This window comes from Haliaeetus albicilla, chromosome 2 (assembly GCF_947461875.1).
Source record: "Haliaeetus albicilla chromosome 2, bHalAlb1.1, whole genome shotgun sequence".
In the NCBI taxonomy this organism is placed as follows: Eukaryota; Metazoa; Chordata; class Aves; order Accipitriformes; family Accipitridae; genus Haliaeetus; species Haliaeetus albicilla.
The window spans coordinates 3,339,653-3,361,420 of NC_091484.1; the positions used below are offsets into that span (position 1 = coordinate 3,339,653).

The window sequence follows — 21,768 nt, forward strand, 5'->3', positions numbered from 1 at the left end:
ATTTGGGACGGACAACCGCCGTCGGGGCATTGCCCTTTTAAAGCTGTGGCCCCCACTTGCCTCCTCCCCGGTTCCCGGAGGGGCTCCGGCAGCCGCTGCGACCTTCCTCCCTCCCTCCCTCCCTTCTCCCTCCTCCCTTTCCCCGCTCCCGGCGGCGGCAGCTGCGGGCCGGGCGGCGGAGAGCGGAGGGGAGAGCGGAGAGAGCCCCGGAGCGGCAGCGGGGCCGCAAGGAGCCGGGTTGTCCCTCTCCCTGTCCCCGTCCCCGCTGCTCGGGGACCATGGGATGCTGCACCGGGCGCTGCACCCTCATTTTCCTCTGCACTTTGCAGCTGGTAAGTGCAGGCGCTCCCGGGGGGTGGAGGTGGGGATACGGTGTGGGCTCCCCGGGATGGGAAGAACAAAAGCTTTTCCACTTCTCAGCACCTCGGTGGTCGTTGGCCCGGGGCTGGTAAAGGCTCCGGTGCTTCCTCAACTTCGTCTCGGGGGAAAAAGGTGGAGGGATGTCAGGCTGCGCTGCGGGAAAGGGTTTGCTGCGCGGGGGGGATTTAGGGGTGTCTAAAACTCGGAGAAACGCTTGGGGGGGGGGGGGAGAAAAAAGAAAGAAAGAAAGAAAAAAAAAGTAGTTCTCAATTCCTAAGTTTGTGCTTTAAATACAACTGAAAAAGAAAAAAAAAAAAAAAACAAAGAAAAAAAAAACCACTGTGAAAGGAGTCCCCGCGGGCTCGGTGGCGATGTTGCAAACCAAACCCAACTCCATACGTGCCGAAACCCACCGGTACCTTCAGCCTCTTTCGTGTCCGGCTGCGAGAAAGGGCTCGCCCCGTATCCCACCCCGCTCGCCTGTACGGGAAGGGTTTGCGCTGGTTTGGAAGGAATTGTTTCAAACCTCCTCGGGATGAAGCGCTTGGATAGAACGTGCTTATCAATAATACATGGATTTATTTAGGAATAAACTTCCCGGTGTGCAGAAAGTGTCGCCCCTGATGGGCAGGGGTCCCTCGTCCTCATGACATCTGCGTACATGATAACACGATAAACAAAGGTCTGGTTGTTCCCCGAGTGGCTGTGTGCCTCCAGCCTGGATCTGGAGGGTCCCCTTCTTGTCAATAGCTAAAGGGCTCCAGGGCTCCTCGAGCCTTAAAAAGGAAATGACAGCATCTATGTATTTAATTTCATTTACTTCTTCCAAATTTGCTTTATTTTGGAGCATTAGCAGCGTGCAGGAAAGGGCAGGCTTCCTGCTAAGTTCTGTTGAATAGTAAGCTAGTGCCAAGGGGTGAGGCTAGTTAAAACTCTTTGTTTTGGAGTTGCTTACTGTGACAGTGGTCTGTTTGCTGCGAAGGGACAGTGAGTGGGCACTTTGCTGAAGGTGGGAGAGAACCTCTCGTTAGAAGAAACCTGCTAGTTTTTAAATGTAAGCCATCAGCCTGAAATTGAAGGGGAAGAGGGTGGGAATGCAACCCTGTTAACTCTGACTAGCACAAGTGGAAGATGCGGCTGGAAGATTTGACTCGTAGTTAAACAAAATACAGAATACAAGTGGTGGGGTTTTCTTGCACAAAGCATCTCACTAGGCATATTTATGAGTGAGTTGAATGGCTGGGGAGTGTATTTAGTCTCCTGGATTATTTCTTTTGATTTTTCACCCGTGATCACAGAAGAAAGAAGCGGTACCCTGTATTACATTAGAAATTGGCATCTCAACACTCACTGTCTCTTAAACCCATCACTATGTCATCCTGCTTTAAAGCACACACTCACACACACTGGGGGAAAAAAAAAAAAAGAATAAGAAAGAGAAAAAGCCATGAGCTGCTGGTGCTGTTCTTATTTCTGACAAGCGTGGGAGTTTTCTCGTAACCAAGATACAGGGACAAAGAACCCCCAGCATTTTATTTTCCTTAAGACCCTCCTCCTTGAAGAAAAGAATCAGTTTGGCTCATTCTTAAGCAAGTTTGGATGCCTCGGCCATAGCAATTTCCCATGGCACTTGCCGGGTGAATTGGTAGAGCTGGAAAAATGTGAACTATGGTGAGGGAATTCCTGGAGCCATGCTCCGGTGGGGCTGAGGTCAGGAGATCCTGGCCAGTTCCCAGCAAGCGCTTGGGTGAGGGTGCAATCCAGCCTGGTGCTTTTTTATTTTTCTTTTTACTTTTTTTTAAGTAAACTTTGTCTGTAAATCGTCACATCACTTCCACATCAGTACAGCTAAGTGACCTGCAGGACTCGCTGCTGCTCAGGGTGGGTTGTGTTAAGACAAAACACTGAAGCGATCAGGCCAAGATCATCAATAAATTATAATGACGTGAACTTCCTTTGTTCCTCCATGTCTCTGCTTGGCTTCATTTGATACTTTGAACCCTTCACAGTCTTCCCTGCATGTTGCCAAGCACCGTGTCTCCCGCTTCCGAAGTCCCAGGGGTGAAATCCTGGCTCCTCTATGGTCAGTGGATGCTTTGCCTCTGAGTTAGGTGGGGAGAGGATTTCAGCGCTGGGATTTCCCACTTCAGTTTTGCAGCACACCCCTGTGTTTCTTTACGTGTTCTCACGTCTGTTCCTCAAGGCTTCGCTGGGGCTTTTTAGAATTGATGAACAGAAACATGAAACAACCACCCCCCAAAAAATCAAAGTAGGAATTCGAGTTGTAATGCTTCATAGAGATCATTTTATTATTAGGTGCAAGTAGTTGAGTGAGTGTGTGGGGAAGCGTTTGCACCCTGCAGCCTAAATGTTTCCCTGGAAAAAAAGGCAGAAAACAAACATATTCATCATTGCACTGTATGCTCCCAAAGAAAAAGTTTGTGATCCAGTAGGAGAGCAGAACAACGTGTGAATTCAAGGAGCTGCTACACAATGCGAATACCAACTAGATCTTCAGCCCCCCATGGGCTGAGCAGTTGTGGCGGAGATAGAGGAGGAGAGCCGTATGCGTCTGTCTGAAGAAAATCAGGGCTGACTCCCCAGCGGTTTGCTAATCAAGGGGGGAGGGAAGGCTGTAGTTGGAATAAATAATTTGCCATGTTCCAATTTTAGGTTATTGTTTCCTTAAAACATCCACGTTAGGCTCTTGCTTTGCTGATAGGTGCTGCAGGGAGGCTGTGAGAAGGTTCTGGCTCTCCTTCTCCCTGATCCCAGTGTGTGTCACTGTCCCTAATCCTTCCCTTCTTCCCAATCCACCCCTGTCTTCAACAGAAGTTTGGGTGAACGTTGCCCCAGGTCAGGGCCACCCCGCAGATGAGCTTACCCTCAGCCGTGGCATAGCAGAGGACCGTCAGCAAGGTGATGGGGTGTTTGTAGCCCAGAGTTTGTGCATCCCAAGCGTGTCGTCACCTCCCAGTTCTCACTTTGCCCAAACACCTCTGCCGTTCAGGTGCTGATGTTACCTACAGCGGCTTGCCAGCCCTTGCTCATCCCTCCTAGCCTTTGGGCAGTTGCATATTAAGAAAAATGAGCAAAACTTAAATGAGTCACAAGTCTTCCCCAGGAAAAAATCAGGACTCTGTAAGACAGCCCTTGCAGAGGGTTAACGAATGTCCCCTGTAGAAATTAGGGTTGAAAAAGGCTTGTCAAGGGCAGGATTTCTGAACCCGAGTGGTATGACAGAGACTGTCGCACCCAGCAGGACTGTGGACTGGGTGGGTCGTGGCGAGAAACCACAAGCGAGGACTGGGTCTCAAGCAGGGAGATATTAAAAAATCATTGATTTGCTTCTTTCCTCTCTGCCAGCGTGAGACTGCACCCAAACGGTGTATTTTCTGGAGCAGTAAGTGATTGTGCAGTGAAAGCACTATGTGAATTTATTTCCACCAAGCATGGAAAAATTCTCTCCCTCCCCGTGCCCTGTCCCAATAAATCAAACAACTGTAGTTTCTTTACATTCTGTCCATGGATTGAGAGCTCAGATGCCAAGCAAAGCCTGGAGACAATTTTACAGATACATTATAAATCCCCCTAGAATAAGAGCTTCTAATGGAAAAAGTGACTAATACTTCAAATGAGCACAGAACAAGGCGCCCTGGGACGGGACTGCATATTGAGACTAACCAAAAGTAACTATATACCTTTATTTATTTATTTTCTCGTGCTTGCTTTCTCCCTCACTCCCTTCTCAGCGATGCCTTTTTAATCTCTTACAGAAGGGGATGACCAGTTCTGGAAACTATTTGAAACCAGCACAGATTCTTCTCTAACTACTTTCTTGTAACTGAAGCGGTCGTGTCAGTTTGGTCGAGGCATAAAGCGATGAGCAGCACGCAGGGGGTGAGGGCAGAAGGGGAGCGTGGCAGACAGGCAGGTGGGATTGCACGACAAGGCAGGATCTGGGAAAAAAAAAAAGCATGAATTAAAATAGGTGGGCTCGATCGGATCAGCACATGTGGGCTGCAAGAGGGAGGGTGGTAAAGCATCTTCCTATCCAAGGTAAGGAGCAAGCAGGATTGAGACACGTGGAGGCTGTGGAGATGCCTTTCTTGGCTTTCTCCTCTCCATCCCAGGAACATTTTGAACTGGAGGCAGGGTGGGGAGAGCAAGATCCGTCTCTCCCCTCCTCTGCAGCTGCCTCCGGAGCTGGGGCAGTTCGATGCATCTCCGGAGGGAGCTTTGAGCTCACACAGCTGTGGTACGGCTGAGCACAAAGCTTTCGAGGCAAGAGCAGGTGCAAGGGGAAGCGCAGTGTCCCTTTGCTCATCACGCTGCTCAGGACACCTCCAAAATTACCTTGTGCTCTCCCCAACTGTTTATCTCCTCCATGTTTTGTGCTTAAATTATAATCCCTCTAGGGAAGCGACTATCTTTCGTGTATATGCGTGGCACCTAGCACCGTGATGGCTTGAACCTTTCCTGAAGTCCTTGCACAATACTCCAGGCTAAATAATAACGTAAGTCTAAAGACTACGTTTGACAGATGCTGTCTTCTCCGTGTCTGTTCCAGACAAAGGAAAATTAAAGCTGTGCCAATAACTGAGCTCGTCAGCATTTTCCACTGAAGCTGACTTTCAGTAGAAACCTGGGGATTTGACTAAATGAATATTTTCATGAGAAGTATCTGCTTTCCATAGACAATTCTGAGTTTTTCTCCCAAGTTTTGGCCAGAATATTTTGGCGAAAAATCAAAAATGTGCTGGCAAATGTTTGCTGTGCTGGCAAACATTTTTAATTTTGGAGTTGTGGAGCTTTTCTTACAAAAGGTTGAATTTTTGCATGAGATTTTTTTTTTTTTTTTTTTTTTCCCTGAGCAGCTGGAGTCAGCACCGCTGCAGCATAGTGGTCTAAGCCCAAGAGCGGCACAAGGAAAGAGAAGGTTGGGGTACGTGTTTCAGACATGCCTCGTTGCAGATTGTGCCTTGCCCGGCAGCCCATATCCATGTTTCCCATCGTAGTGGCGGAGATTGCAAATGACTCACAGGAACCACGTTTCTTTGTGTCCTCTAACCAAACCCATTCAGACCAGGAATGAAATTTGGCAAAAGCCAAGCCAAAAGGCAGCTGAGGGCAGGGTGGTATTGAAGTCAACTCTTCTTGGAGAACCGGGGCTTTATTTCAGCTGACGCAGTATGTTTGCCTGACCGCTCTCTGATTTCTCCCGGTCACTCTCCACTCCTTTGCTTTCCCCTTTTTCCTCTCTCCGAGCACCAGGGCCATGCAAGAAGAGAAGGAGCTGATTTTCTCCCAATGGGGAACCTCTCCCCCAGCCGGTGTGGGGTTAAGGGAGCTGACGTTGCTCCATTGTGTGCTAATAATATACGGAAACTCGGATCATTTTGGCTGGGGTGCAAAATGGAGTTGTTCCAAGAATTTGCTCCGGGGGCCCTCAAGCAGGAACTCTTGGAGAACAAACTGGATAACAAAGGCCAGATTGTGATCACTTTTCCTCCAGGAAAACCCTGGAATAGCCCATCACTTTTTGAGCACTTATGAAAACGCGTATGATCTAGCCAGCAGTAAGTGCCCCAGCTGTAGCGCTCCCTTTTCCCATTAACAAAACATTGGGTTTGAGGTCAGTAGAATGGAACCTCTCTTTCTTACTAAAAAAAAACAAACAAAAGTGAGATAATTTGTGATTTACTGTCCTTATGCTTCTGGGGTTCCCTTTGCCCCACTCTTTCTGGGCTGCAGTAGATATGATAAGCACACCTAACTGCGTAGGTTGTGTCTCTGTGTTTAAGTTTGGTAGAAAGAGAGTTTTCAACAAAGTGGAAACTTTTGTCTCAAAAGTAGCGCATTCTTCTCCCATTCCCCGTCTCTAGAACACGAGGAGGGAAAAAAAGACATTTCTGGGCAAAAAACCGAAAATACTCCGGCGTTTAGCAATGTTTGCTGAAAATGATGGGGGGGGTTATTGTGCCAAACCCCAAATATTTTGAACTTTTCAGAAGTGTTTTCAAGCTTCTGTAAAAAAGCTGAGAAGTCTCACTAAAAAGTTGGTTTGGTGGTGTTTTTATTCTTTGGAGTTGTGCAGTCTGGAAGTTCTCAACTTCCAAATATCTCTGAGGTCATCATGTCTCCCCAAAACCCAGCTCGTGTTGGAGTTTAAGGGGAGAAGTCCTCAAACAGAAAGCACTGGCTTGACCATTGCTACAGGATAGTGCCTTGCCAAGCTGACTCGTCTGCCCATAGGCCAGTGGGTTTTGGTATTTTTGTTGTAGAAGGAAACTCAGTGAATAAACACCCTGCAGAACTGCCAATCTGAGGTATTTTGTAATCATTCCAGAGCCGTAGTATTACCTTAAAGCTCATGAGATTTCAGAAAAAGAATAAATGACTTCTGCTTTGCTTGTTTATTGAGTTTGATAAGGGTCAGAATCTTACTTCGTCATCTCCTGGCCAGGGATAATAGTAGGGATTACAAAAGCGAGGATTAATGGTAGTAAATGGTAGGGAATCAGTAATAGGCAAGTAGGTAGTAATAGTAGGGTTGAGAAGAACTGAAATGATTGAAATGTCTAGCAGAAATCTCTGAGATGGGGTTTCAACAAAACTACTGCTTCTCACCAGCATGTCAGAGTTGTGTTTGACGTTGAACACAGAAAAGTCAATGGTGATGTTGCTCTGGCTTCTCCGTGGGTTAGCTGAGCCCAGGGCCCACACCCGAAAGTCCTTGTGAAGTGAAGAACAGAAGTTTTATTTTGCTGTATGTCCTGAGGTTTCACAGGCTAGAGAGGAGGGAGCAGCGGTTCTCTGCTGGGGCAAGATCAATAGCTCCTCCCTTGACTTCGCTGTAGCTCATTAGCATCAACTGTCTTTTCCAAGGGATGATTTTTGGTCTCATTCCCACAAGGACTTAATTGCCATTTTCCTGGTGTCTGCGCCTTGTTCTCAGCACAGCTGCTTCTGTGTCAGGACGTTAGGAACAAATATGTTGTTTATCGGGGAAGCACACGTCCCAGATTTTCTCTCAAAGGTGAGGATTCATGGAAATGAGGAGAGCAGCTTTTCTGATCCCCCTTTCTCCTTCCTCCTGGATGTTGTTTGGGTGAATCTAGGTTTAGTAATTGAGATGTCAGATTCCCTGACACCTTTCGGTTGAAAGGATGATGGTGTGGAACAGTGACCTCCGCAGCCGTCTGCCACGGCTTAATGAAAATATACTGTGGGAATCGAGGCAACAGCTTGTCTTCATCACCTGCTTGGAGAAGGCAGACGTCAGGAGTTGCTGTGCCAGCTTCCTTTGCCACCTTTCAGCAACTGGCCAGCCCTGCAGGCAGCCTCCCACCTGCTCTCCAGGCTCTCTCAGGCCAGCAAAATATCTGCTTTCTTCCCTCTTTTTGTTTGGTTTTTTTTTTTTCTCCAGTTTTTTTCATCCAGTGCTCAAAACTCTAGAAAACCAGGACCATCACCATATTTTTTCTGCACCAATGGAGCAAGCACACAGATGTCCACCCAGACCCTGATTTTCAGAAGTGTGGGAGCACAAACTGCCACCCCATTACGGCAGCAGGCAGTCTCACTGCAGAGTGATGGGAACAGCTGGGGGAATCCAGCCTTTATGCCCTTTCTGCATTTTGGGGCAGCCCCTCACCACCCAGACTTGCTCCTCGTTGCACTTCTCTCAAAGGAGACAAGAACGCAGCTGAGGATCCCACTGATGAGATCCCTGGAGATGGGATGCCTGGAGGAGGCTGAGCCAAGGGCTCCTCATCCCGGCTCGCTCCATCCCACATCCCGCAGAGCTGCCCCTGAGCTCGGTCTCCCAGGTCTAGGAGGGCATTGCTCTGTGACAGGGTCTGTTCTCTCAGCACAGCTCTCCGAGTCTCTTTCCCTGTCGTTGTGTGACATGGGACATCGCTGACCTGAAGAAGGTAGGTCAGAATTGATGCAGGACAGACTCTCTCCTTCATTAGCGAGCACTTGGGCAACCAGTCACCTGGTCAAAGATATGGAAGAACAGGAATTGAGTATTACTGAGGATAGTTGGGTTACACTTTTCCTCAAGGGCTAAGTACACTTAATAAGAATTGAATCCTGGTGCTCAGATGAATACACAGTTAGAGCAAATATACAAAGTCCAGGAAGATGCTTCCTGTGACCCCTCTCTGGGGAACAGGGACCCGTCCTGTGTCTGTGGTGACCCTGACAACAGCCTTGGACACATTAAAGCGTCTGGTGCTGAATTATATTTTCCAAGTGCTGTTCTCTGGAGATAGTTCATCTGTAAGCACCGTTTCATCTGAACAGGGAAGGTGAGATGGAGGACACTAAAGAAGGGGATGGAGCATTTTATTACCAACACAGAACTTATAAAATATTGAGTGTAACCTTGCATGGAGTGCTCTATATGGTGTGTTCATCCATCACAGATAAACAGCCTCACCACAATTAACAGTTTGTCACTGTCTATCTTCAGCTCCACCTGAAAATTACCTCTGTAGTAACCAGAGCTCAATCTCAGTACTAGGACGATTAACCTACCTGGAAATCAGGAGGAATCTAAATCCTGGCCTTACTCAGATTTGTTCATATTTAGGAGGTTTGGGCATTATTCTACAGGACTACAGTAAGAGCATTGCCCTGCACATTTAGAAATGGCTGCTTTGTGTTGGGAGTATATTGGGTTGTACTCTCAGGTCTACAAGAAAATTTTTCCCATACATGAAGCTCAGCAGATAGATGGTCTTTTTGTGGGGGGTATGTGGCAGGGTCTTTGCTTAATATTACTGCTATGGTCCAGATGCTCAGGAGTCCCTAACACCATGCTGTGGGGCTTGGGAGCATCCTTTCCTCCTTTCAGAGATGCTGGACTCTTGATACTCCATTAAGAGGGAAATAGTTGCACTTTGGTGGAAGCACCACATCCAAATGCTCCAAGGACCAGGATGTAGTCATGGGCACTTAAAAAAACCTTTCTGCTTCCCTGAGAAGGAATTATTGAGTGAAGCTGACTGGAGTAAATACTGCTGAACCAAAGACCCCCCTCAGCAGCACAAGAAAGGGCTGGCCTGGCCTGCCTGGCTTTGACCTTCACTTAGAGCCCTTGAAAGCAGTCAAGACCACAAGTATATGTTTACCAGCTAACAGGTTCACAGAGATAAGGTCTAGGTTCGCAGGCTGATTAACCTCTTGGAGAATGACCAAGACCTGAGTCCTGAGTCTTGGGCACACTATTGCACCTCCCCAGAACCCAAAACACCTTTGAGGTTCTGGGCCAAACACCTCCTGTTCAACTGCAGCACAGAAGAACTTCTGCAGCTCTTCCCTGGAGGACAGTGAAGAGATCATCCAGATCTCTGGCCAGATTTGAAGACTGTGCATTTAGATAGCTTGCATGAATATCTGAACTGCTGGCTACTTAGCCAAATCAAATCCAGTTCCTAATTTCCCATGGCTACTGGTAATCCGTTAGCAGTAGATTTCCATGTGTGAGATGAGAATGGGCTCTGACAGGCGGCTGGCATCCCTAGCTCTGGCAGACAACACACTTTTTGTGATATCATTGTGGGAAAGGCAATACACCTGCTTGTATTGTATATGTACAGAATTAGGGGAGAAATCTGATTATCCTAATTACTCAGAAATGCTAAATATGTGCAGAATACAGTTTGGCTAATTAGCCTGGGAGATTGCTGGCTGTTCGGCAGGGAGGGGAGTGGGTGTTGGGAGAAGTGCGATGGGAGTTCACAGTCTGTTATGTGCCCTTTGCTTTCCGAGCATGTGGAGAAAAGTGAGCATGGGGGGTTTGGAGATGCGATTGCCGGCCTTAAAACAAATTACAAAGCTGGGAAAGGGCAATTCTTTTTCAAATGTCTGCCACTTTTTAGGATTCTGGGTCTTCAAGTTTCCCATCTCATTATTCTGAGAGGAGACATTCAAGGGAAGGATGGGTCTGCCTCGCTGTGCAAACAGCTGGCGAGAGCCGCAGCACGACACCTTCTCAGAGGTATCTGTTCTGTGTGCTCTTTATCCTGCCTTTGTGCTGACACAGGCAGATTCTTAAATGCTCTCAGAAGCCTGAGGAGACCGTGATGGTACTTGGTTCTGTGAATGGTGCTGCTACATTCGCATTTAATGGGCTCATTTGCACCGCAGAAGTGCATGTTAGAAGAGGTCTTCTGGCCCAAAATCCGACCTGCTTTTCCCAGAGATGCAGAAGGCAGGCAGATGCCAGGCAGGGTGGAGGGTGGTTCATGCTGAGTAGACCTCAAGGTACTAATCCCCAGGTGTCTAGATCCAGAGAACCAGGCTGGTTCCTCCAGCTCCACGCTGGACATACACCCACCAAGCAAACCATGACACTACGCGAGGGCTGCCGGAGCCACACCAGTGTGAGGTTGGGACGGCTGGCACACACACCTCGGAGTGTTCTTGGGTCCTACAGTCTACACAAAGCTCTGCCATCAGAACGGAGCCCAAACCCAGATCTCCTGCATATAATCAGTGCCCAAAATGCACGTTCATCCATTGCGCCTTGTAGCCATGCTTCCTCATGTCTTTAAATAGCCCTGCATGGCTTTTAGTCCTGACCTAGCCAGAGACTAACGTCTACTTCAAGCTTTTCTGGAAAGGTTAACCTTCCTGCTCCTAAGTCATACTTGGTGAGCTCAGGATCAGTCCTGCTGTCAGTTTAAAACAATATTAGCTGGGAAGTGTAGCTATGAGAACCTACAGAAGCGTTTGGGCTTCCAGGGCTGCCACAGAAACAGCTTAAAACTGAGTTGTGTGACAGCCTGAAAGAATAGATAGGGTGATATAAAAACTCTGCCGTGGCTTCAGACAATAAAGACTGTGTCTCCCTTCTGATGAATAATGGCTCTTTGTTTTATTCCTTAGATGACAGGGCTGTTACAACTGCTGAGAACTATTCCGGTGCTAAATATATGGCTGTGTAATAAAGGCTCTGCAATCTATGAACTGGGACTGAATGGATACTTGAGTGAATCATTTAAAGTACGATGAATTTCTGAAGCAGCTCATAGTGACAGGAGGTGGAGGGGCAGTAAACTCCTTTGCAGATCCCTTAGCCAAAGGATGTTTTCCTTGCATGAGACGTAACCCAGGTTTCGTGGCTGCCAAGTTTTTTCCTCATGGTGGCTCCCATGGCCATGTAAAGTTCCTCACTCCCAGTTTTGGACACTAACCTGCAAACAAAGGGCATTTCAGATGGAGTGCCAGCGTTTGGTGGTGAGACACTGTACAGATTTTCTAGCAGAAATCCTAGGAACTCAGTCCTGGCAGACTCGATGGGAATGCAGCAGTAAACCCCATGTTTAACTGCAACCCAGGGCTGAGAACTCAATGGGATTTTGCTGGACCCCATCAGAAATAGTGATAGTCTGGAGCCTGCTACGATAAGGAGGAAAATGCTGCTTCTTACTGCTGCAGTGTTGTCACGCTGGTGGAAGAGGCAATACACAGATATCATTATCACTGTTCTGGAGTTCACCTCAGAGTCTTGCCGGATTAAACTTGAAATTACTTAATGTAGTGGCAAGGATCTGAATTTCCATAGTGTGGATTAGTACTTTTCTATTTTAGCTAATCCTTGCAGACAGACCTGCAAGCAAGAAGATCAAAAGACTTGAAAAAACTGGTCAGAAAGTTTGGAGTAGGGACAAGCCAAAGATGCCATCGTTTCAGGGATGAGGAATCATCTCGCGCCTCCAAGGGGAGCGATAACAGCAGGGAGGCAGGGCCATGTGCGGATGAAGCTTTGGTAACACATGCTAATAGAGGGCAAGGCTTTGTCCCCTTTCGTGACTGGAGGAGACCCAAGAGTTCGTGAGTGCCCCACATCTGAGCTGCTGTCCCGCAGTTCGGGCTTCAGTCCCTGCAAGGTCACCAAACCGTTGCACTTCGGAGACACGACTGCTAAAGATTTGCTGCAAATGAACTTTGTTCCTCAGAGCTGCCAAAGTGGCATCTATTGACCAGCCCCTATTTTAAAAAGAGGGGGGGAGAAGGGGAAAAAGAGAGGGAAAAGAGAAATTCAGCTTTGCTGTTGAATAAACCATGAGCCATTGAGGAGCTGCGAGTCGGCAGGGGCAGCGCAGAAACGAAGGGGACGCAAACGTCACGCGAAAAATGAAGCGCAGGAGGAGCCTGGCCATTGTGCGACACTCTTGGAAACTTAATTGGAGAGTCGGTTGGTGGGAGGCCAAAAGATGTATACAATAAAACAGAGACACTCGACTGGACTGAAAATGCAAACAAATTGGGTAGCACAACAGAAGAGATAAATTATGCTCATAAAATAAACAATGGCTGAGTGACACTGGATAAACAGTTACATATAATAACGCCACTGTTTGTCTCAGCCATCCTAATTGGGAGGCTGGGCAGCATCCGATGAAAACTCTGCATTGCACATTTTCCCTTTATAACGAGGAAGATTTCCCTCCCCCCTGCAAGCCTCCTCCCAGTCCCATTTAGCAGCAAACTGAAAGGCCTGGTTTCATTCCACTTTCCCACAGCAAACTCATCCTGGCAGGAACTGCATTAAGGAGGGCAAGTAGAAAATGATAATAAATTGAGGACTTGCTCTTATTTCACCTTGTGACAAATCTATCCAGTGGGTGACTCGGGGAGGGTGATAAGAGCATGGACTGGGCTGCTGCTTTCCTTTTGACGCTTGGTCATGTGGAAAATAACCCCATTCTAGCCCTCACTCAAAAGAGCTTTCCTTTAAAAATAATGCTTTTTAAAAGGCACTGAATCCTTATTTACACTGTTGGAAAGCCAGCAGCTCGCCTCCATCAAAGTGAACGTCACGGGTCTCATTTCATCATCTACTTGGACTGAGGAGCAAAAACAAAGGGGATGCCACACAAAAAGTGATACAGTCAATGCCATTCATACGAGTGGGAGAACTTGTTAAACCTTAGCTTTTTTTTTTAGCATGATACTGTATTGCTAATAAATCCCTGATGAGAATCTTTTGTTTCATTGAACTCGGCTCAAGTATAGCAGGAAAACACAGCAGTGCAGGGGATGGTGAGCATGAGAAAAACACGGGCTTAGTGACTTCTACCACGGCTCAATCTCACGCTTTGAACCTGAGACTCTGCACCCCGAAGCACTTATTTCCAGCACTCAGTCTAGTTTGTAGCAGAGATGCACTCTCACCCTTTAATGACTACCCAGAGCAGATTGCACTTCCCAAGCTGCTTTATCAACCCATGAAAGAGAGAGGCTGATCTTCAGCCTCAAATGTGCCTAAACTTTTCACCAACTCCATCCTTAGGTATTTACTTGATTAATCTGAGCACTTCATGTGTCTCTGTTTTCTTGCTTTTATTGACCTAAGAAAATGGAGCTGGATCTCTGCTTCCCAGCCTGTAACGCTCGTGGGGAGGTTACAGCCAAAGAAGAAACCCAAGAGGTGGTGAGCCTTCCTCGCCTCCAAGAGCAGCGGGGACCACGCTGCTGGGGCCGTGCTGAGGGCACCGGTGACTCCCAAGATGTGGGTGGCAGCTCAGAAGTCATCTGGGGTCACACAAAATCGGCTTTGCCTCCTAAAGTGGCTGGAAAACTGAAATATCCCTAGTTTACATGTCTTGAGGGAGGCAGGGGAAGCTAACTTTGTTACCTGTAATTACTAAGGTAATTAATCAATTATTTAAGTATGACTGATTTTCTTCCAGTGAAGCAATCAGAAGATGAAAGTCAATAGTGATTGATTCATTTTCTAGCCACTTCGGAGAAGGGAAGTTTTTTGTGGGGATTGTGGTTATTGGAAAATTCCTGCAATACCCCGAAAGCCTCTGACAGTCCCTATTTGTAACAAAATAGTTGTTTTCCTGTTTGTTCCAATTTAAAACCTTTCCTGTCAAAAGCATTTTACTGGAACCAGAAGCTGGACCACTAAATGTTTTTCATGTCCAAAATACTCTTTTCTTCCCAGTTCTTTTTCATTTCGTGCTTTGATGACAGGCCTGGAAGTTTGCTAGTACATTCATTAGGGGAGAGTTAATCAGTATTTCTTCACTGATATTTATTTTTCAGCTGAAAAATATGGCTACATGTTTTTCATCTATAGTTTTTCAAGGGAAATTTTTCTTTTGTCCTTTTTTTAACTGAAATAAGCACATTTTTATGTTAGGTTTTGTTTTTGGCAAAGCACAGACAACAGAGTGTTACTAGTGATGATTAAAACTCAGCTGTCGCAGTATGGGACATTTTATACTGACGATAGCTTGCATGAAATGCAAGCAAACCACTTGGCCCATTTGCAGCCAAACTCCTAAAATACCTCCAGCTTCTAATTTGCCTGAAAACTTTCTGCCTATTGCCATGACGTGCAGAGGGGAAAGTCTCCTGGGTCAGTTTTGATATATAAACCCAATCACTTCTGCAGTATTAGCTCATCTGCTCTGTCCTGACTTCCCAGCTGTTTATTAGACTAAAGTTACATCCTCTGGCTGCGGAGGGCGAGGTAAGATTAATAGCTGAGATGAGCAGCAGTGGGGGGTCTGGCAGGAGGACTGACTGGGCATCCTTTACTGGGCATTGCTGGGATTTGGTCAGAGCATCAGTAGGGCTGAATTTGGGGGATGCAGGCACGGGAGCGGAGTGAGTTCACCTCTCTGCTTCCAGAATGTGACAGTGATGGGAAAGGTGAGGAGTTTGGGCTGGTGCTGCAATCATCATGCGGAGGTTCCCAACCTAAAATGCCACCTCTTTTTACCACTCTGGGCAGGTGGGCATCCAATAAAAACACTATTGCAATGATGATGCAGTTTCTGCTAATGCAGGATGATTAGTATGAAATATTAAAGAAGCTTTTTACAAGCACAACCCAAGTCTCCAGCTATCCTCTGTGTAAAATGAGGGTGTTATTTCTAATTCCACTATGTAGATGGGAAGACAGACAGTTAGCAACTATGCCGGAGGGCTTTGGTGGAAGGAGCAGTAGCAGAATCAAACCCAGGAGACTGATCCGTATTTAGGATAACACCGGTTTGTGCTGCTGTGTGCGGGAGCCGGGCTGGGTGTCAGTGTATCGATGCCCAGATGCCTCCGTGTTGTTCCCATGGGATCTCCTCTCCTGCTCCGTCAGACCCAGATTTTACAGAGCCCTTCGGCACGTGAGTGCAGCTGGACGGACGCTGTGCCTCAAGTCAGCAGATGCTCCAGCGCTTCACTGAATGAGGGCTTCTGTCTTTCTCAAGGAGCTGCTGCTCACAGCATTACAGTGGGGCAAAAAGCATCATATGTAGCTGCTGGCAGGTGGAAAGGGAAAGCTGCAAAATCCATCCCTTTGCCTTCACATGTTGTGTCTCCCTGACCCCCCCGCCAACTTCACAGCTAGGTATTAGGAAGCAGAAGTGCTAAGAGCACTTCTTTGTGTCCTGGTGGGGGAGATAAAGTCTTCATTGCCACTTTGCTTTCCATGAGAAGGAGTTGCCCTATGAAAAAGGATCTGTTTTTACAGTAATTACCAGTGGAAATTTCAGGGTGGCTGTGCTGTCTCCCCTCCTGCTGCAGGATGATTACAAACAGGCTTTTCTTCTAGGAGCAAAGTTGCAGCAAGACCATGGCAGATCCCAATTGCCTATACTATTAATAATAACAATATCATTTTCTTTCTCCCCTATTTCTCACCCACCCTGCGCTTCCCTTTTAATGAATTCTTGCTGTAGACTGCGCAGTGACACCAGCCTGATTTGTAATGTAAATAGGCAGCCCAGTGTAAAGGCGACCTGCAAGAGCACCGCAGGGCTCTAATTATAATTTTCATTAAACTCCTTCTGTTTATGAATATCCAAGCAATCTGGCATTGCAGCAGGAGCAAGAGGAAATTAAAGCAACACTACCACTTGGCTACAGTGTCAGGGAGCGGGGACCCAGCTGTTGAGCAGAAACTGAAACAGGGTTCCTACGGACAAAGTTTTGAAGAGTTATTTCGGCTTTGGCACCCTTCCTCTCTCGAGCTTTTATCCCAGTTGCAGAGCTTGCATGTTTTTTCCTTCAGAGGATCTGGCTGGTGCAAGTGTTTTACACGTGATCTATCTGTGACCTAATTAAGGGGATCAGCTGCTAGAGCTCCCAGTGCAATGTGCAATAAGGAGCTGGGGGAGAGCGGTCGCCGAGCCGGCCGCAGCAGGACGGGGTGGGTGGAAGGTGCGGAGCAGAGGGAGAGGGACCATCGAGCAAAGGGGAGAGCAGGGAGCTTTATCCAGGCCCAGGGAGGTTTTCACAAAAGACCAGCAACACAGAGACCATTTGTCCACATGTGCTGGAGGGTATCCTGCTGAGTTGAGGACTGCTCTGACACGCAGAGCTATGCAGAAAGCGGGGCTTTGCTGGCCATCGACACCACAAAACTCTCATCCTCGTCTTCCCCTGGATGAGAAAAACAGCTTCTGGTGGCTTTCTGCAGGTGTTTTGCTTTCAGAGAGGCATTTTTGTAACTCAGGCCACAGCTGACCCTTTGGGAAGAGAAAGCGCTGCAGGTGCCAGCCATAAATTAGACTTGGAGGGAACACTAAATTTGAACACTTTTGTTCACACAGCTAAAGGCAGGGATGTTCTCTGTGTCACTTGGACACCCTGAGTCTTTCTTGGGCTGTGTGTGGACAGGACAGAGGAAAAAAGGAGCTTGGCTTTTTGAGCCTGAAGCAAGTTTCTTCCCCCTTTGGGAAACTGCCAGTAGCATATTCAAGGTCATAATCCAACTTTGGGGTAACCAGAGGCAAAATAAAATTGCAGTTTGCCATAAATGCCTATAAAATAGCAAAGATGATAGCCATAATTTTATCTAAACTAGGTGAGTCCAGCTGGTATCTCATGGGCTTTAAACACCCTGTGAGTTTTGGTCCGGCCCCTGAATGATTTTAAGTCTTTCTAATGCTCTTGAGAGTTCATGGGAATCTCCGAGCTGTTCCCAAACTGCTGCTCCTACACCCAGGAGACTCTAGAGAGCTTTATCATTAGAAGATAGGCTGGACGGTCCTGGCCCAAACAGTGCTTCAGTACAGCCTTTTACCTTCTGTGCAAGTCCTGTCGATGTGTTTGCTCTCTCCCTCCAGCAGCAGAGCTGGCTCTTTCAGCGAAGCAGACGATGCTTAGCATAGCAGGTCCAGAGTGTATAGGGTATATTGCCTATACCCAACAACCCCTTGGATAATTTTTAAGTATTTTCACTTTTCCCCTGCATCCCTGTCACTTGAATAAGCCCAAACTTCGGTTAGCCTTCCTGGCTGAGCAGAGGCAGGGATCACAGCATATAATGCCCTGTTGGTAGGAAATAAATTTCTCTATTAGAAAATTAAATTCCTGCTGATCTCCAACACTGCTCTGCCTCGCGGCCTTTATAGTGTTTAGATGGCTTCGTAAATGATAGCAGATCTCCCGAGGGAAATGGCTGGGGAGCTAATGGTACGTCTTTAATACACTTCACTCAACAGGGAAATTTGTGCTACGGGTGGGAGAAGGTCCCCCCAGGGCTAAAGCTGTCTGCCATGCCAGGATGCTGTTTGTGGGGAGCAGCAAGGAGGTTTGCCCACGATCATCAGTATGAGGTGGGCTAAGATAGAGTGGCAAGTCCTGCAACAGGCGAGGGAAAGCCAGGACTGCCACAAGTGTGGAGCCTGAGCCTGGGATAAGGCTGTGCCTTACGGAGCATCTGGCTGACAAAAATGTCAGGCACTTATTGAAGAAACTCAGTATTTTTTACGTCTGTTGCAAATACAGTCACGTCCCCTTCATTCCAGTACCCTGTTTCTCTGTTACAAAGCTGGAGAGCCAAAGCTGAGCTATGAAACTGAGGGAGGAGAAAAAAGCTGGGGTGGGGGGAAGCATTATGGGCACAACAGATTAATTTAATTATGTTTGGGAAACTTAGGTTTGAGTGTTGATGTAGGCTACAAATAAAACAAGTTTGTCATTCTTGTCAGAGTGCTTTTTTTGCCTGGATCACAAAGGCACCTGCTTATTAATTTAGCTTGATTGCTAATCTCAGCAATCAGCAATCACAGCAGCATGCAGTACTTAGATGTTATCAGGAGACACAAGCAGGAGCAAAGGGAACAGAGCAGCTCCAGTATCTGATGCTGCTGCACAGACACCTCTCTGCATCCCTGAGGTCTGAGCCCTGAGGTAAGACGTGATCCAGGAAAACCAAACAGGCCAGAGGCTGTGTGGGATGTACAGAGCACAAGCCTCACCAGGCATGTAACTGATCCCAATTTGGGAGAAGTTTAAGCAATACAGGGCAATAATTTTACTGAAACGTTCCTTCCAGGAAGCGTTTTTTTTTTCCTGGGAGCTGTATTCTGAGCACCATTCAGAAAGTCAGTGCTGGGCAACCTCTTGTCCCCTCTGAAATGTTATGTGCGAGAGCCAGCTAATTAACTGTACTACTGACCACCCCATTTACAGGGTTGTAGAGCAGGAGAGGGGCTGCCACACTTGTGCTTCACCTGGGGATGTGCCGTTTGGTAGGGACCATGGACTATGGAGTTTTGCTAGAAAAAGTATTGCCAGCTACTGCCTTACACCCCAGCACCTTCTCTCTCCTTTCACATATCCCTGCTGTTTTGCCCACTGTGTGACCCAACCCAACGCTTGGAGTAAAAAGAGGTTTGTGTGCAGGAATGTTTGTGCATAGCCCATGTCTTCAGCTGAGCAAGGCTGGTGGCTATACGTGATGTACTAGGAAACCTCAGTCCTTCTGGAGCCGGAGCCTCAACTCCAGACACAAACGCTGCTTCAGTGCCAGTCTCATCCCTTATGTTTAGCAAGGATTGTGCCTTTCCTGGAATGCTAAGCAGCATTCGGGCGCATGGGACTGAATAATGACATATCTTTGCAGCTAGGATGTTTCTGAAAGGCATCGGCAGCAGAAAGCATAGGGATCAAGGTCAAAGCAGCGGCGCTCCTGAGAGCATCGTTGCCAACACACAAAAATGACACCGGGAGGGGAGAATCCAGACCACAAAAGTGCCAGGCCAGGGGGAATGGGGAGGTGAGGACTCAGCACCGGGCTGTTTAACGGCAGGATGCTCCAGGCTTCAGCAGGGGAGTTCTGCTGAACCACACCGAGGGGTGAAGCCTGCCCAGGCTCTGCACAGGATGGTACTGGGGTGGGAGAAGTCCTGATCCTCAGCTCTGGCATGGTGCAGTCTGAAAGCTGTATTTGGTGGAGCACAACGCCCCAGGAGCAGCCAGTTTCTGCTGCAGGGCAGCAAACTGGTGCGGGGCTCAAGCCAGTAACGGGGACTTCTCCAGCTGCCTTTGGCAGGCATTGGTCTTCCAGGTCACCGCCGTGACCGGAGTTTGCTTCTGAAACATAAATGATTTAAAGATATAAGGTCTGCTGTTGGAGGCCTCGCTAATGGCTGTGTGAATAGAAGGGGTTTCAGCAGCTTCTGGGGAGAAAACAGGCCAAACGGAGCAGAGAATGAGGCTTATTGTATCCACTGGCCGGAGTAACCAAAGATGTCTGAGAGGCAATGTGACAAACGGAGACCTCCCGTGCAATTAGTCTCTTGACCTCTGTGGTTCGGCGAGGGACGCTGGGAAGGGAGCTGTGGATCGCAAGGCCCCAAGGAAGGTTTCCTTGACAACACTTACTGAAGAAAAATGAGATTTCATGAATGCAGTGGGTATTAGCACGTGAGGTGCTGAGTTTAGAAGAGGCAAGGACGTGGCTCCTAGCCCCTTGGTTAGGAGGGTGTGAAGTAGTGGCTCAGTGAACTGCTTTTTCAGATAAACTTAATTAAACAGCTGTTACAACCATTAATATTTATTCAGAAATGCAGTCACTGTGGTAAAAGCATACTTATTGTTTAATTTTTCTACCCACAAAATCTTCTCCACCTTGAATAAGCACTGGCACAGAAGGGAATTTTCTGCTCACTGCTGATAGTTTCACCACACTGCAGCTTGGGTTTAGGATTCTTTAGATGCAGCATTGTTTCACCATTTACAAATGCAAAGCAATAGTATAGAAGGACTATGTATAATAATATAGTATAACATCATAATACCAATAACACCAATACAATAATAATAAAGCAGACAGATGTTTAGTATTGCCAAACTTAAACTGTATGGAAGAACCAAAAATAAGATATTTGTGTTCAAAACCTGAATAGATACATTTTTTTAAATGATACATTTGTGACTTTTTAATATCTTCCTGCTGTTTCAGCGAGCTGGACTTAAATTTTCATCCTTACATGATGTCTCATAGGGATAGCAGCACTGTGACTTTGTCCTGAACTCAAGCCATCAACCATTGCATGGCCAAAATACCTCAGGAAATCAATGCAAGTTTTTCCTCAGGAAAAGACCCGTGACCTTTTTCAGTGAAAGTCTTGGCCACGCCGATGGTGTTTGCACAGGAGACAAACAAAGAGCATCTTCTTAAAAAGCAAAGCCAGTTGGCAGGAAATCAAACGCTGAATCAACGCGTCGGGCATCAGCCCGGCAGCCCTGAAGATCACAGGAGCGCGGTGGTGACCGAGGGCTGCAGCTGAGGCTCGCTCTCAGTTCAGGCTAGAGAGAAAGTAAATATAGGGGTTTAAGTTGCAAATTTTGTCTGTGTTGAAGCTGCGGATACGCACGCGGGGGTCCAAGGCAGCTGTGTACACCACTGAACAAGGGCAGTGCAGGAGTTGGAGCAGTCTGTGAGGTTATGTGTCCTTATAGCAGTGAAAGACAAGCAGTAGCAAAAGAGATAAGTTGTGGTTTTATAGGCCAAGTGGACAATTGTCTAAGTTTCTGGGAATTTTTTTTTTTGCGGGGGTATCTCTCTTAAGTCCTGGTTGGCCCATAGCAGTAGGATCAGCCTTTCCCATTTGCTCCATTTATTGCATGCTTGTAAATTTATTTCTCACATTTAATTTTAAAAAGAAATCTCTTATTAAAGCTGAACTTGGAAAGTGTAAAAGCGGGTTTGCTTGCAGGAACAGATACGTATGGTCGTGTGTGTGTGTAGGCAGGACATCCTCTTTGTGTATCTGTACTGGTCATTGGGCTTTCTGAGCATCTTTCCTGCATCTGTACGACTCACATCAACATCTTGAAAGCGATATTAGTTATTTTGTGTCCCAACTGATTTCAGAAATGCAGTGAAAGACACAGATCCAACCAAATAAGATTAAAGGCTTTAAAAGCTTAATAAACTAAGAAGAGCAAATCTAGCTGATAACATGGCCTTGATAGTAGGCTATAAAGGATGGGGAATTAAAGAATTATAGGTAACTGACTTGTTCATCAGCATCCCTTCTTCCTTAGCAGTATGGAGGCACAAGGGGAAGAGGTTGAACTCTCCAGCTTATCAGCATGACAGGAGCAACAGAAGACAAAGATGAGGGGATAGAAAAGATCTGA

At 47.1% G+C, this 21,768-nt stretch overlaps 1 protein-coding gene across 3 annotated transcripts in view; it reads left to right on the forward strand.

Moving 5' to 3' along the window:
• NKAIN4 (sodium/potassium transporting ATPase interacting 4) overlaps positions 1-21,768 on the forward strand; it is a 54,027-nt gene continuing 32,259 nt past the window's right edge. Inside the window, exon 1 of one of the 3 annotated variants that reach the window (XM_069803475.1) lies at positions 1-332. In XM_069803475.1, coding sequence (XP_069659576.1) covers positions 279-332 — 54 coding nt within the window. In that variant the 5' untranslated portion in view covers positions 1-278. The remainder of the gene's footprint in view (positions 333-21,768) is intronic. The other 2 variants (XR_011328071.1, XM_069803461.1) reach the window with 2 other exon arrangements.